Genomic DNA, 13,186 nt, shown 5'->3' on the forward strand with positions numbered 1-13,186 from the left:
ATATATTAAAACTGTCTTAGAAATTATGTTATCCACTACTGCTTAATTTCTCTGGTCTTTTTTGTCAAGATTTCCGAGAGACAAGGAATGTTATATTAAAAAAAATGTTCCTGTGTACATAAAAATTATGTAAACATCTGCTAGTTTTAGCAACTCCCTTGAGCAATCAGTCTCTCTAGCCCCAAAAGCTCTTTTTTCTTCAGGCCTCATTAGTCACATAACTTTGTAAAGTTTTAACTGGCTTGGAAGGATGCCATAGCACAGCAAAGTTCATGGTGAGGAAATTTTACCCTGACCACACCACTTGAGCAAGACTGTAGCACTGGACATCGGCAGAGGGAATGTTTTTTTTCCCTGCTTTATTTTCTCTGATGCAGCTGACATTTTGACCCCAGAAGTGGACTCACTTTCCCTGGGGGTGAGTTGTCACTGTAATCTTTTTACCTCTGACTGCATGCTCTTCTGTGTTTGTAGAGAGCTCCTTTACTTGTCAGTTGAATGGGAGAAGGAATAACACGTTACCCAGCTGGGAGGTGCCGGAAAGCATTGTTGCTCAGGATCCCGCGTCACCAAACAGAGCCATGACAGATACCTGCCTTTTGAAATGTCGGGAGGACTCATGAACTGCTTGCAACTGTCCCAATGACACTCTCATTCCTGAACTACGTAATTTTTAAATACCAGTAGTGTTGACAGAAAAGGAATACTTTGTAATTTGAGAGTTTTAGGCTTCCTCCTAAAGATCTCCTAAGTCAGTATTTTGTTCATGAAACTGCATTGTTTAGGTTTAGTTACATTAACTAGTATACTTCTATCCTCACAAAATGCAATTCAGATTTTTTAAATATATCTAATGTTTTTGAGAAATGATTTTCTCTATGAAATGCAGTCTTTCACTGAAAACTTAGTTGTATAACTGTAGAAAAGCATATTTTCTGAAATTCTATGAATAATGCAGCAATGATTCAGACAGATTTTAAACTCTATAATGGCTGATCAGAGTTTAGGAATAGACCTATCTTCTAATACTGCAATAATAGGCAGATTTCAGGTTAAGGTAGGCCACAGGGACCAATCAATGTTTTCCAAATTTGAGGACCAGTATGTAATATGTAATTTAGGTACTGGGATGGTTTTTTGTACGCAAAATGAAAAAAAAAAATTCCTCCAGCTGTCAGTTTTCCCCATCAGTTTAATACTCCACTCAACTTCTAAGGTGTTTAAAAGCCAAACATAGAAAATGTCTTGCTGAAATTAAGGTTAAAATTCAGGATATGTTAGGAAAGGGCCTTTTTGGCTACCCTTAGATTTCAAATTCTGTAGCAGTGCCCTGAAGTGTGGTGGTTTGAACAGACTAATTCTGAATCAGGTATTTTTGTGCATATTCACATACAGAACTGAACTAAAAATACAGGTGATACTTGGGGTTATGATGCGGCTTTGTCTCAACGAGAATGTCTTTGCCATTCTGTCCTGAAAGCTCAGATCTGCAATTAAGGTTTTGAAGGAATCCTGTGTGGGCTGGGATGATTTGATTCCACCTCTTTGGGACAGCTACTAGTGGAAAGTTTCTGTACAGTAAAAATAGCTATAGTCAGGGTAGATTCCCAAGTTTATCTCTTTAGTTGGAGTTGAAGAGACTTTTTTTCCCTGCTGGCATCTGCTCTGTTATAATATTTTATAAATATCAAGAAACATTTTCTTGTTGCTGTGGTCCTTGTGTAAGTAGTGTTTAGCAAAAGGAAATTATTTTCTTGGGTTTTTTGTGGAGTAGCTCAAAGTGATTGTTTGAGAAACCTCTTTTAGACAATGATTAGCTGAAATGACTCCATGTTGTTCTATATCTACGCATCTTTCCACCATGGATCAGTTATTTTTTTATAGATGATATAGTTCTGTTAGATAAATGGGTAAATGTATTTCCTATTGTTTGGCATTCCATATTCTTTCTTTCTCTAGTTATGTGCAAATACCAATTACTTGGCAGTTAGAGTTTTTCACAGTTAACCACAGCTTTTGTGTTCAAATGACTTTTTATCTTACCACTTCCTCTTCTGTACATGATTATCAAAACTAAAATGCCTCCTAAAGAATTAATTGAATACATCTGAAATGTGATAAAAAAGGCAGTGGGCTCTGATAATAGGAGCACAACTAGTCTGGAACATCTGTGTTTATTCTACATCTGTTCTTCACTGTCTTTTTGACATTGCAGCCTTGCCTTTTTGACATTGTTAGGTATCAATCTCATGTTGTTATGAAGTACATCATCATCCTTGTGATTCTGGCAATTTCTATCCCTCTTACTTCAATGCTGATGGCAGTTCTAAATTGGTTTCCTCTCTATGCAAAACTTAGTATATCAGTCTTGTAGCCAAGTTGTTTCCTAAGGAGTTGCTAAAAGCTACTGTTTGTTTCATGTTCTCCTCAATTTCAATTGATGCTTTTCAATACTGGTTTGCCAATTCATTTCAAATAAAGAAGTTAGAAGTTACTATGCCTTAAAAAAAATCTGTAATCTCTATTTTCTTCAGCTGTGCTGATTGTCCTCTGACACTGTATGAACTATGTGTAACTGCTGTTTTCAGAAAATTTAGTCCAATTGTCATGGTTCTCTATAGTAATCTGAAGTACTAGAATTAAATACTAAAAAATTATAAATGAGTCACTTTTAATGGGAAGTAGGACTGAAGAAAATCTCAAAACCATGTTGTACCTACCATTCTTTGCTCGTCCATCTGTTTTTTTAGCTGTGTGTGAAACAGTTACCTTTTAGTTTAAATCACCAGTGAATTTATGCTGACAAATTTAAACAAACCTGGGGAAAGATGTAGATGCCAACTGAGCGTCTGTCTTACAAAGCAGATCAAGCTGTTTAATCACCCTGCCTTGAACCACTCTTTTGCTTCATTTCATTTGCTGGCATGCAACACAAGTTCTACTGAATGTTTGGTTCTTGATTGACTGCTGTCTGTTTTCAAACTTTTCTTTTAAAGCCTCTTTCCAGGTCCTGCTGCTCAAGAAACACTCTTTATCTTATTCTGTTTTTCTACTTATGATGCAGGGGCAAGTTTTCATCTGCAGTTCTTTTTGTTCAGATTATCCACAACACATCTCTCATGTATTACGTATCTTGGCAATTATTCACTTTTTGCTATCTCTCCATCTCCTAGAATTTGTCAGATTGTTTGGTTCACTGAATTAAGTGAACGATTCCATGATTCTAAATTGCGTCTAAGATCATATTCAAAGTAAACCTAAAGATAGATGTGCTTAACAGGCCACCTGGACATCTTAATTCTGTGGACTTCAGTGAGGTCCAGCGTGGCTGCAGATTTCGGACATCTACCTTAATCAACCTGATTTGGCACTGAATTGGTCTGTGAACACTCACACGCAGTTGTGACAGACCTTTGATGCTGGTTGCTTCTAGGGGCAGTATTGAACAATCAAATGTGATAAGGTCTTAATGTGTCATAGCTAGGTTTGCAAATATATATCTATCTATTTGTGTCCTGAGGTTTTCAGCTAATTTGCTTGCAAGCCCTAGTGGGTATTTGTTTTAATTTTTAGTTGGCTTAAAGCTTTGATAAATCTGACATGGTGTTCATTACCAATATGATAGGCCATGCACATAGCAAACAAATAAAAGACTCTTTTTCTCCTTGCTAGACTTAAAGTTGGTACTTGAAGGACATATAAATGAATATATGTATTTTAGTGATTATATAAGCAAGCCTGAAAAATGGTTAATCAGATGCAGCAGAAAATATTAAAGTGAAAAAGAAGGGGGAATTTTTCCCTATTTGGTCTCCCTATATAGGTCATCTAAGTAAGCACTGTTAATATATCAATCCCAGCTTTTTTGCCTACTTAATTGAGTCAATGCCAATACACTGTGTAGACCATATGCATAACATTTCAGAGTTGCTATTCCTCAATTATGTAACTGTACTAATTTTGTTAATATATTCTGTGGGGAATCTGAAAATCCAGTATTATTGTAACATCAATATTTTGCCATTGCCAGATTGCTGGAGACCTGTGTATTTAAATAAAGTCCATGAACTTTAATAAGACCAAATATTCTTCTTCTGCTGCACTTCTTATTGATTAATAATTCAGATATTTGGACATTGCAAGCAAGCTGGAAACTCTGCTTGTGCAAAAGAGGATTGCACATCACAAATGAGAATATAATAGACAATGGGGAGGGCAAAAGGAAGTATGGAGAACACTGACTAGCAAACCATTCCTTTCCTGCAAGGGTGGGATTTGAGTGATGTGATCTCTCTGCAATCTTAGCAATCTTAGGCTCTATTCACAAAGCACCGTGTAGCACTTGAGTCCACTGGCAGGCACTTCTTCAGTGGTTTAAGTCTGTTATTTACAATTCTGTTAAACCCTGTCTTACCCAGCAAATAAATGCAATGCTTTACCTGCTTAATATTAAATGTGTGTTAGTGCTTGGTAGAGTGGGGCCAGGACATACAGCATGCAAAATTAGTACCTGCTGTCGCTAATTACAATAAATCTATCTTATCTTTTTGAGGATTTGTGTTTTGTTTTCCTTATGTTTTCAGATTTCTTAATTGGTTCGTGACTCTCCTGTGGTTCTACCACAGGGAGGTTTGTGTTGTCACGTTTGGAGGCATGGTTATTAGTTTGACAAGTCACCCTGCAGGTCTCTTGATACTTCCTTATTTTCCATGTGTCATGAATTAGATGTTTTGAAGATTAATTTCAAACAAAGCAGCATATTTAATTTCCCTTCAGGAGCAGAGGATCTCTTTAAAATAAAGCTCTTATTCTCCTCATCAAAACCTGCATGAACCCTTTCCTCTTCTTATAGCTAATTAACTGGTATAGCTGCAGGATTTTCTTCTCAGTTTCAAGGTAAGTTGTTTTCATTGCAATTGTGTGATTTTATCATAACTGTAAAGGTCTGTCAGTAGTCAATATTGAAAAGGCATACTGATTTCTTTACTGGAGCTTATATTTTAATTTTTTTTTTTGCATTGATATTATTACTGGTGTCAATTACTTCTAGATGAAAGAAAAAGGATCTTCGTTTAAATTTTCCTTAAGTGTAGCTTCTTATCTGAGGATTAAGTGTCACTAGGAGAGTTTTATTATCACCATAATTAAGGGTGAAGAAGTTAATTATTCCTGTTTTAATGTATCTCTATATGGGCTAATAGAAGTGTGTGTTGATGTTAATATGGAAATTTTAAGCTAAAATCTAAAAAGAAAAGAAAAACTGTGGACAAAGGGCAAAAAGGATTTTATTTTAGGAGTAAAATGTACTGTAAAAAAACCTTGCTGGGACTGTAGCACAAATAATGGATTAGGTAGGGCAAGAACAGAAAACTAGGTTCAAGAACAAGAAATGGAAAGCAGAAAACTGTGAAGAAGTTTTTCATTTCAGATGCCTGCTAACCCTCATGATCGCCCTTGTTATCTAAAGTAGCTGCTCACAGTTTAGTATTCTGTACCTTTTGACCTGCTTGTACTACGGGGACAAAGGTCGGTATTTCTGAGCAGGTTGGGTGGGATGGAATTCCTCCTGGCCCCTCATACAGGCTGCATGGTGAGGCTGCCCTGTTCCAGCCGCACGCTCCTGGCCTCTGAGCCCGGGATCACCTCTTGCAGCAAGAGCTGTGAGGTCACTGCCTTGGCTCTCTTGTTCTCAGCCCCGTGCCTGCCCTCCACTGAGCCAGGGGAAAGGATGTAGGCTCAGCTACTTCATTCTCTGAGCATTATTCACAGAAGCTAAAGGGAGGAAAGGTCTCTCCTTTCCCAGTGTTTCTACAAGGGCTTTTTGCTCGTGTTTTCCAGATCACTTAAAAGTTGTTCTTTTGTTTTAGGTGGTTTGCTTCTGTCTCCCTAGGGAAATACAGTACACGTTCTGGCAAATTTCTTGATTTTCAAATGCCTTATCTATCTGGGTTTTTGTTTCCTGCTTGTTCTTTAATTTTCACAGAAACAATTTCATCCTTTGGTTTGTTCTCTGGTGGTTTGCTGTATTGATTGTCAGGATAAACCTTTGGAGCAAAGGCCGCTGTGTCTGTCTTTTGCTTAAGCCATGCTAGGTGCTTTTGGTGTTGCAATTTCTATTGTAGTGGCAGGGTCCTTCAGGGAGCAGAGGTTTTACAGTTTTCCTTTGTGGAGTTCTGGTGACGTTAGCAGGTGTATCTCCATTTACAGGGATACTGTCTGGGCAGTTTGCACCTTTCCTCCTTCCTTCCTGAAGGATATTGCTGTCTCATAGTTTTCTCCTGTAAATCTTCAGCAATCTAAAGCAATGTATCTTCAACTACTGAATTCCTTCTGAGGGAGAGAGAATAGCTTGCAAACACCACTTTTTTTCGTTGTAGAATTGGACAACAAGAGCTGGAAATACTTTATGAGGCCCTAAAAATTCCCCTCTGTCCCTAGAGGTTTATGTGGTTTCTATAAATACTTAATTTCTTTGCTTTGCTTCAGATATTTGGCAGTTAAAAGGCAGGGAAGAGCCCAGATTAGTGTGAGATGTTCTTATTAATTATTCCATGGAAGGATATTTATACTTTTTCTTACAAACTTTGGTTGGACTCCATGCAAAACAGGAGTGGAAAGTTTGGAAGGTTTTAAGTGGTTCAAAGGTACTTACTGCTGCCTTTGACCAAATAAATGCCTTACAGTTTTTGAAAATACATGGGTTTGTTTCTTCATTTTTGTCTTCTGATGCTGCTTGAAAATTTTAAGTGATTTCATTCATCCAGTGACTGTTTTTCAGAAATTATTAGTGAATTTTATGGGACTGACTCTTAAATCTCTGAGTCAGGAAGAATTCGGTGAAAGTCTGGGAATTAATAGCAGCTTAAAACTGTGTGTCTTAAATCCATGGAAGCAAATGAAGTGCACTGTTTAATTATCTACCGGAAATCAGTGTGCAAAAGATGCAACACAAACTGCTTTATAACTCTCATAGGGTGTAATTTATCTCTATAATGTGCATAAAAGGTACCATAGAGAAAGAAAATTGATTAGGAAATTCTGAAATGTTAAGATTATTTCAAAGCTGTGAATCCCTTTTTTATTTTTCTGTGAGAGCCTGAGTACTTAGTAATTACTTAGTAATATCCATTTCTGTCAATTGCATCAGACAGGAACGCTCATTATCTCACTTCATTGCAAAATTTAACACAGATAAAGCTGTTTAGTTAAAGCCACACTGAAATATTCCTCCCTCACCCTTAGGCTCCTTCCAGTCATCATCTAAGGATGCTCATGCTCACTTTTCCAATGTGGACCCAAAGCTCCTTTGTCCCACCTGGCAGTGGCACCAGTATCTGACAAAGTTGACACATTTACTCCCACTTGGCACTCTGCTCTTGCCTGGCTTCTTGCACCGCTCTTAGTCTGATTGAAACAAACATGATCACTGAGACAAGTCTGGGGTACATTTGATTATTTGGCTGCTGCTTCAGGAATGAAGATTTTTACTCACCCAGACAAGACAGGTGCTATTTTCAGAGTGAAGTGCTCTGCAAACCCTAGTCTGTGACGGAGCAAGCAGTAAGGAAATCCCCTCCTTTGCCCTCTCCAAGCCCAGACTTTTGCTGTACAGATAGGTTCTGAAGTTTGCACTTGGAAGGCAGAGCAGGCAATCTGCTGCATTGTACTGATTAGTCCTCAACCCTTTTGCTGTTTGTATGCACTTAATTGTTTTTTGCTGGCAGACACACAGAGTTCAGCATCAGATTTTACACACACATGCTGCTGTCCCGGAGGATTCGCAGCGCGGGCTGTCTTGCAGCTGCTGCATTTTCCACCAGTTAAATTGACAGTTACCTACTGTGTGGAGTTGCTAGGAGAAGGTGAACAGTCATCATTACAGCATATTCCTTCAATAACAACCTGTAGCGCTCACTGATTTCTCTTCTGCAGGGATTTAAACATGTCTTTGCTACTGACTTAGCATTTGTGCAGTCGTATTTTTATTGACAGGCTGGTAGATATTTATTCAGTAAGAAACAATTCAGGATCAGCTAAAGAGAAAAGCTCTGACATTTGAACATACACTTTTTGTAGGGTGATGTGGCTGATACTGGCATCTACCATCTGCTTTCCTATTGCAGCCTGTTTCTCCAACCTGCAAAGCAGAAACCAGCCTTTCTTTCCTTCTGGATTGTTAGAGCCATGCACATTTCTTCTGCATGGCAATGAATTATAGTCCATTTTAAGGAATCTTTTGTGCTTCTCTGTGTATTCCTACAGCAGAAAAAGTGCATGAGAAAGGAGCTTGAGCAGTCAGTAGCATAAGTAGCTGGCTCTCCCATATGGATTAGACTTGTGAGGTCAGAGGAGCTGTGTGTACTTGCTCTGTGCTTGGGGGGGAAGAGTGGAATTGTCTGTCAAAGTGAATAGTGATTCAGGCAGGATCGTCCCTCAGCTGTTGTAATTCTGATGTGTTTTGCTATGACAGCAGCTACTGTCTAACATGCATGGATCTTCTGAAATTTGTAGTGGACTAAGGACTGCTTTTACTTGCTGCAGAGCTTGACTGTAACTGTATCACTGTAGGACAATAACGATGGGGGCTCGAGCGACAGAAACAACTCGGGAACTGGAAAGCGCCTCTGTACAGTACCAAATAGGAGGACATACAGAGAAAATGTGGCAACGACTCAAAGGAATGTGAGTAGCTTGTCTCCTTGGCTTTTGTTCTGTTCCTTGGGAAAGATAATTTTCTTCTGTTTGTTAAAATGTCTAATTAGCAAACGGGAGAGTTATCTTTAAGCTGTGAACAGTATTTGCTCCCACAATACAGTACATAATTCTGGTTTACGATGGTACTTAGATTAATGTCAGACTCTCTATTAGGTTCAGTCTTCTCATTTAAAAGATGTATAATAAGTGAGAGTTATTATCCAAATCGAAATGCAGGTAAGTCCTTTCAAGTTAGTACTTCCATATCTGTGATATGATTTTGTAAATGTTATCTTCAGAATCAGCATTTCTGGGGCTGTTTTGTCATTGCTGTCAGTATGCATGGGTAAGTATATTATTGCAATTCTGTAGGAAGTACTAATACTTTGCCTTTAAGACTGAAGGTAAAGAGGTCTGTATTAAAAGGTGCTTAGCTATTAGGAAGCTGCTATGTCTGTTTTTTGGTCAATTATTTTGGTGTTCAATAATGCTAGAAAGTAATTGAGGAATATTTGAGGGGACCACTATATGTCTGCTGTGTCTAATGCACTGCTCTCAGATGCAGTTTTCATGAAGAATTTTGGTGCAAATGATCGGTAAATAAATATCTGCAACCTGTCAGAGAGAAACTCTATCAAACTAGTGCATCCTAAACCCCTCAAATGTCAACATCTCCTTTTCAGTATTTGCCAGGTTTTTGATCTGAAAGCTGATGTCAGGATGTTACAAATAAATACATTTTACACTTGTTGAAGCAAAGAAATGACACTATTATTTTTGCTGGAAAGGTTTGTAATCATGGGTTTCTAAAGGTATTCCACAGATGCTAAATAGTATCTCAGCTGTTGATGGTAAAAAGATTATTTAAAGTGTGGAGGATTAGATGCGTTGACTGCACTGCCTTTTTCCCCTGAGCATTGGGTAGTGACTCAAACTGGCTGTGGGGAAGGGGATTTCCACCATCTGCTTTCTTTAAAGAGAAATTTGCTTGCTTGATTGGAAAGTCACTTTTCAGGTGTGACCAGGGATTTATCATAACTTCTCTGTGACATGCTTTTGAACACTTGCTCTGAATCCTATCATCGCTCTGTTTAAGATAATGCACTTCAGGAAAAATGATCCCGTAAAATCTCCAAAGTTTACAGAGCAAGTATTTTGATTATTTGGTGATGTCACGTATTTTGCTTTGAGTTTCTGCTACCAGAGACCTCCATCAGTTTGTGCAGATATCCATTTGTGTAGGGTCTTAGCTGCAGTTATTGTTCTGTAAGTTCTCTCTTACCACTAGACTCTTGGGTTGAAATGTTTCCTTTCAGCTGCCTCTGGAATGGTACCATTAAACCAACTAATGCACATAACTAAACATTGGTGATACTCAGTACAAGACCTCCAGGAAATAAAGTTCATGCTTCTTTAAGAATAGTTAAAATGATACTTGGAGTTTGTGGTGTATAAATATAAAGTGGAGCTTAAGTGTTTGGAAACCACACACCTTTTACAGGTTGGTGCCAACGTCGTGAATGTTGTGACAACATGAGGCTAAAATATTTGTATTTAAAAAAAAACCCAACAGGTTATACTATTAGATATGTGCTTAGCTGACTGTTTTTCAGATTTACCAATGATTTCTTTTAAATTATTCCCTAGTCAATTGGAAATCACTGACTAGTCAATATTATGAACATTGTATGGGGAATTTTTCAGAGTAGATATCAGGGCTCACTTTATAGTATAAGCATCAGTCATTAAGGAAAAGGATTCATTTTGTTGATGAACAGATATCAAAGTAGAAGCATGTTTCTATGGGGCAGGGGAGAGGGACAGATAAGTGGGACTGCCAGATAATCTGACTTGGGAGGAATTCTTTCATAAACAGGAGAATTGTTTCATCTTAGAGATGGGAACTGTTAATGAAATTATGATGCCAAATTAGGGAGCTTTTAAAATAGTGTGCAATAGTATATTTACACCGAAGCCAAGACTTCATGGTTTGAATTATGAAGCTGAATCTGTTCTTGCTGGTAGAGTCCTCAGACCTACATAATTTTCATGTTGTTTCAACACACTTTCACGGTATTTTGCCAGTCAAGAGTACTGATTATCTTCTTGCAAGCAGGTCATTATTTTTGGAAGAACATTGGGTTCCACTTAGGTAACTATCTGAATAGTGCTCAAAAACTATAGACCCTTACTTAAAATTAGCTTAAATTTTCTGTTAGTGTTTCATTTTTTTTTTTTTTTGTAATAGACTTTTAATTATGAATTTGGCAGCAGAAGTACATTTAACCTTGCATGTCTTGGTGTTTTTATTGTTGGCTTCTGGTGGTTTTTTTTTTTGTGTGTGTGTGTGTGTGAAATAGAGACTATTCTAGAAGATAGGTGAGTTGAATGCACTTAAAGCAAAATGAAAATCCTTATTTGAATGCCCAATAAGAAAAGTTGTCTACTGTGGAAGCTTGAATGAAAGGGCCTTTTTATAGGTTTTCTATTCTATAGGCTTTCAAAGATCTTGCTAACCCAAGTGTTGCAATAAAGGCTGGGATGTTTGGAATAAAATTAAAATTATATATAACTTTTATTGGGTTTATGGTGCTTCACAGCCAAGCTCTTATTTCTATATGGCAATTAAAAAACCCCCTCTGTTTTCCTTACACTGGAATTGCAGCAGTGCTGAAACCAAGGACATTTTCTGGCAGAGAAGATATTAATTTGAATTTCATAACTTGATCCTTAGCATTGGTGCTGATTTTAATTGATGCCTGAAAGTATAAAACACAAGCTCAGTGAAACAAGATGTGTGAAAATGAGTCATGTAAATTTCTGTCTTGACTGTAGCTTCTGGTTTTTGAATTAAGATATTTTGAGTATGCAGACTGCAAGCTTTTAATGTTTTGTAGTTCATGGTGAAAGCAAAAACAAATGACAAGGAGCAGCTAAATAACTCATATAATAGTGTGGCTTTTATAATTCTCTGTTACGCTGAAGAATAAAAACAAAAGCTTTTCAAGCCACTGCAGGAAATCCAGCTGCCTGACCAAGGAGGAGTGCTGTACACCTTCTACTTCAAAAGCTACCTTGTCACAGCCCAGCCAAGGGGTTCCTTCTCAGCCTGTTTAAATGCCACCGATTACACCCTTTCTCCCACAACCTTTCATTCTCTATCGGATGGAATCTTACTTTAGATAGTAAATAAGCCTCCAGCTTAAAATGTATTATGGTGTCAGTAGATCCAGATGATTTGCTGCCTAGGAGAGTTTGTCTTCTGCTGCTGATAGAGCATGGTAGGGAGCTCAGAAAAGCAGATTTTAAAAAGCATTTTGGTTTGGAATGCAGAGAACCAAGTTTAAAGCAGAGGTCTTTATGCTTTCTGGCCTTGCAGTGTTTGGTATTCTCCTTAATCTGCATGTAGACTTAACTCTGCATTGTTCCTCACTGTGTGAAATCGTGTGCTGTCTGTTTAAGGTCTATTTTGTCTTTTTGCCACTTCACTCAATGTTGACCCAGAACAGCCAGACATCCCCCCACCCCCCATTTTATTTTATTTTGTAAGAAGACATCTTAGCCACCTAACCCCCAGCAACACCTTTGCAAGTAGCTTCTACTGTCCTCATCACTGCTGGACATAGTTTTAGGGGTAGGTTCCCTTTCTAAGCTTTGTATTCATTTGTGAGTAAATAGCTTAATTTTCATAAATACCTGTATTTACTAGAACTGTTTTTAATTGGCCGGAAAAATGTCTGAATGGGAAAAGTTAAAGTCCAAGGTTCCAGGAATCTGGGGATTTGAAATTCACATGCGGTTAGTATAGACTACTTTATGAAATTGTTACTGCTTTAAAATGAGAATGTGTTATTACCGTCACTGGTTAAAACTAATTTGGGCTAACTTGTATGGCAAAAGAGATTTGGAAAACAATCATAAGCTGCTTTCCTTACCTTCTTCCCTTTCTTTTTCCCCAAATTCAACATGAGACCCTGATTTCTGTGGAAAGAAGGGTCTAAACTGTTTTAGGCTCTAAAAGGCACATGTGCACCCAGTTTGTCGATCCTGCAATGCTGCAGCGACAAATTGCATGCATACACATTCTGTAGAGACAAAAAGGTGCCTCAGTCGCTGATTTGGGCAAATTTGACTTAATGTCAAAGAAAGTAGAAAAATGTCTTCCTGTGCACTTGCTGAATTATCAGAAGACAGAATTCTTTTAAAGGCATTGAATAGAATCCAGATCAGCAGCTTAGTTAGGTCTAAAATGGACTAGAATTTAGAGAACAGTCACTAGGTCCATGGATACTGGTGAAAGAGTAGTAGAACGGTTTCAGGAAGCAGATATGGTAGAGGACTTTCCTCTATTTTTCCGAGTTGCTTGTTTACATTTTATTTTATATTGTATATAGTGTTTGCTTATTGCCTGTGTTTCTAGGGTCTACTTGTCTCAGCTATGGTAGTTCAGTAAAGCTTAACTGAAGAGATTATCAAAACAGAACAGATTTTT

At 37.8% G+C, this 13,186-nt stretch overlaps 1 protein-coding gene across 9 annotated transcripts in view; it reads left to right on the top strand.

Moving 5' to 3' along the window:
- Positions 1-13,186, top strand: part of PDE1A (phosphodiesterase 1A) — a 196,495-nt gene that overhangs the window by 45,477 nt on the left and 137,832 nt on the right. For 7 of the 9 annotated variants that reach the window (XM_066189808.1, XM_066189803.1, XM_066189805.1 and 4 more), the window contains exon 2: positions 8,569-8,682. The exons of 1 other annotated variant lie outside the window; for it this stretch is intronic. In XM_066189808.1, coding sequence (XP_066045905.1) covers positions 8,579-8,682 — 104 coding nt within the window. In that variant the 5' untranslated portion in view covers positions 8,569-8,578. Of the gene's footprint in view, positions 1-399; positions 419-8,568; positions 8,683-13,186 lie in introns of those variants that run through there. One more of the 9 variants, XM_066189802.1, reaches the window with a different exon arrangement.

This window comes from Chamaea fasciata, unplaced genomic scaffold (genome assembly GCF_029207755.1).
Source record: "Chamaea fasciata isolate MVZ Bird 193981 ecotype frontalis unplaced genomic scaffold, bChaFas1.0.hap1 SCAF_8, whole genome shotgun sequence".
In the NCBI taxonomy this organism is placed as follows: domain Eukaryota; kingdom Metazoa; phylum Chordata; class Aves; order Passeriformes; family Sylviidae; genus Chamaea; species Chamaea fasciata.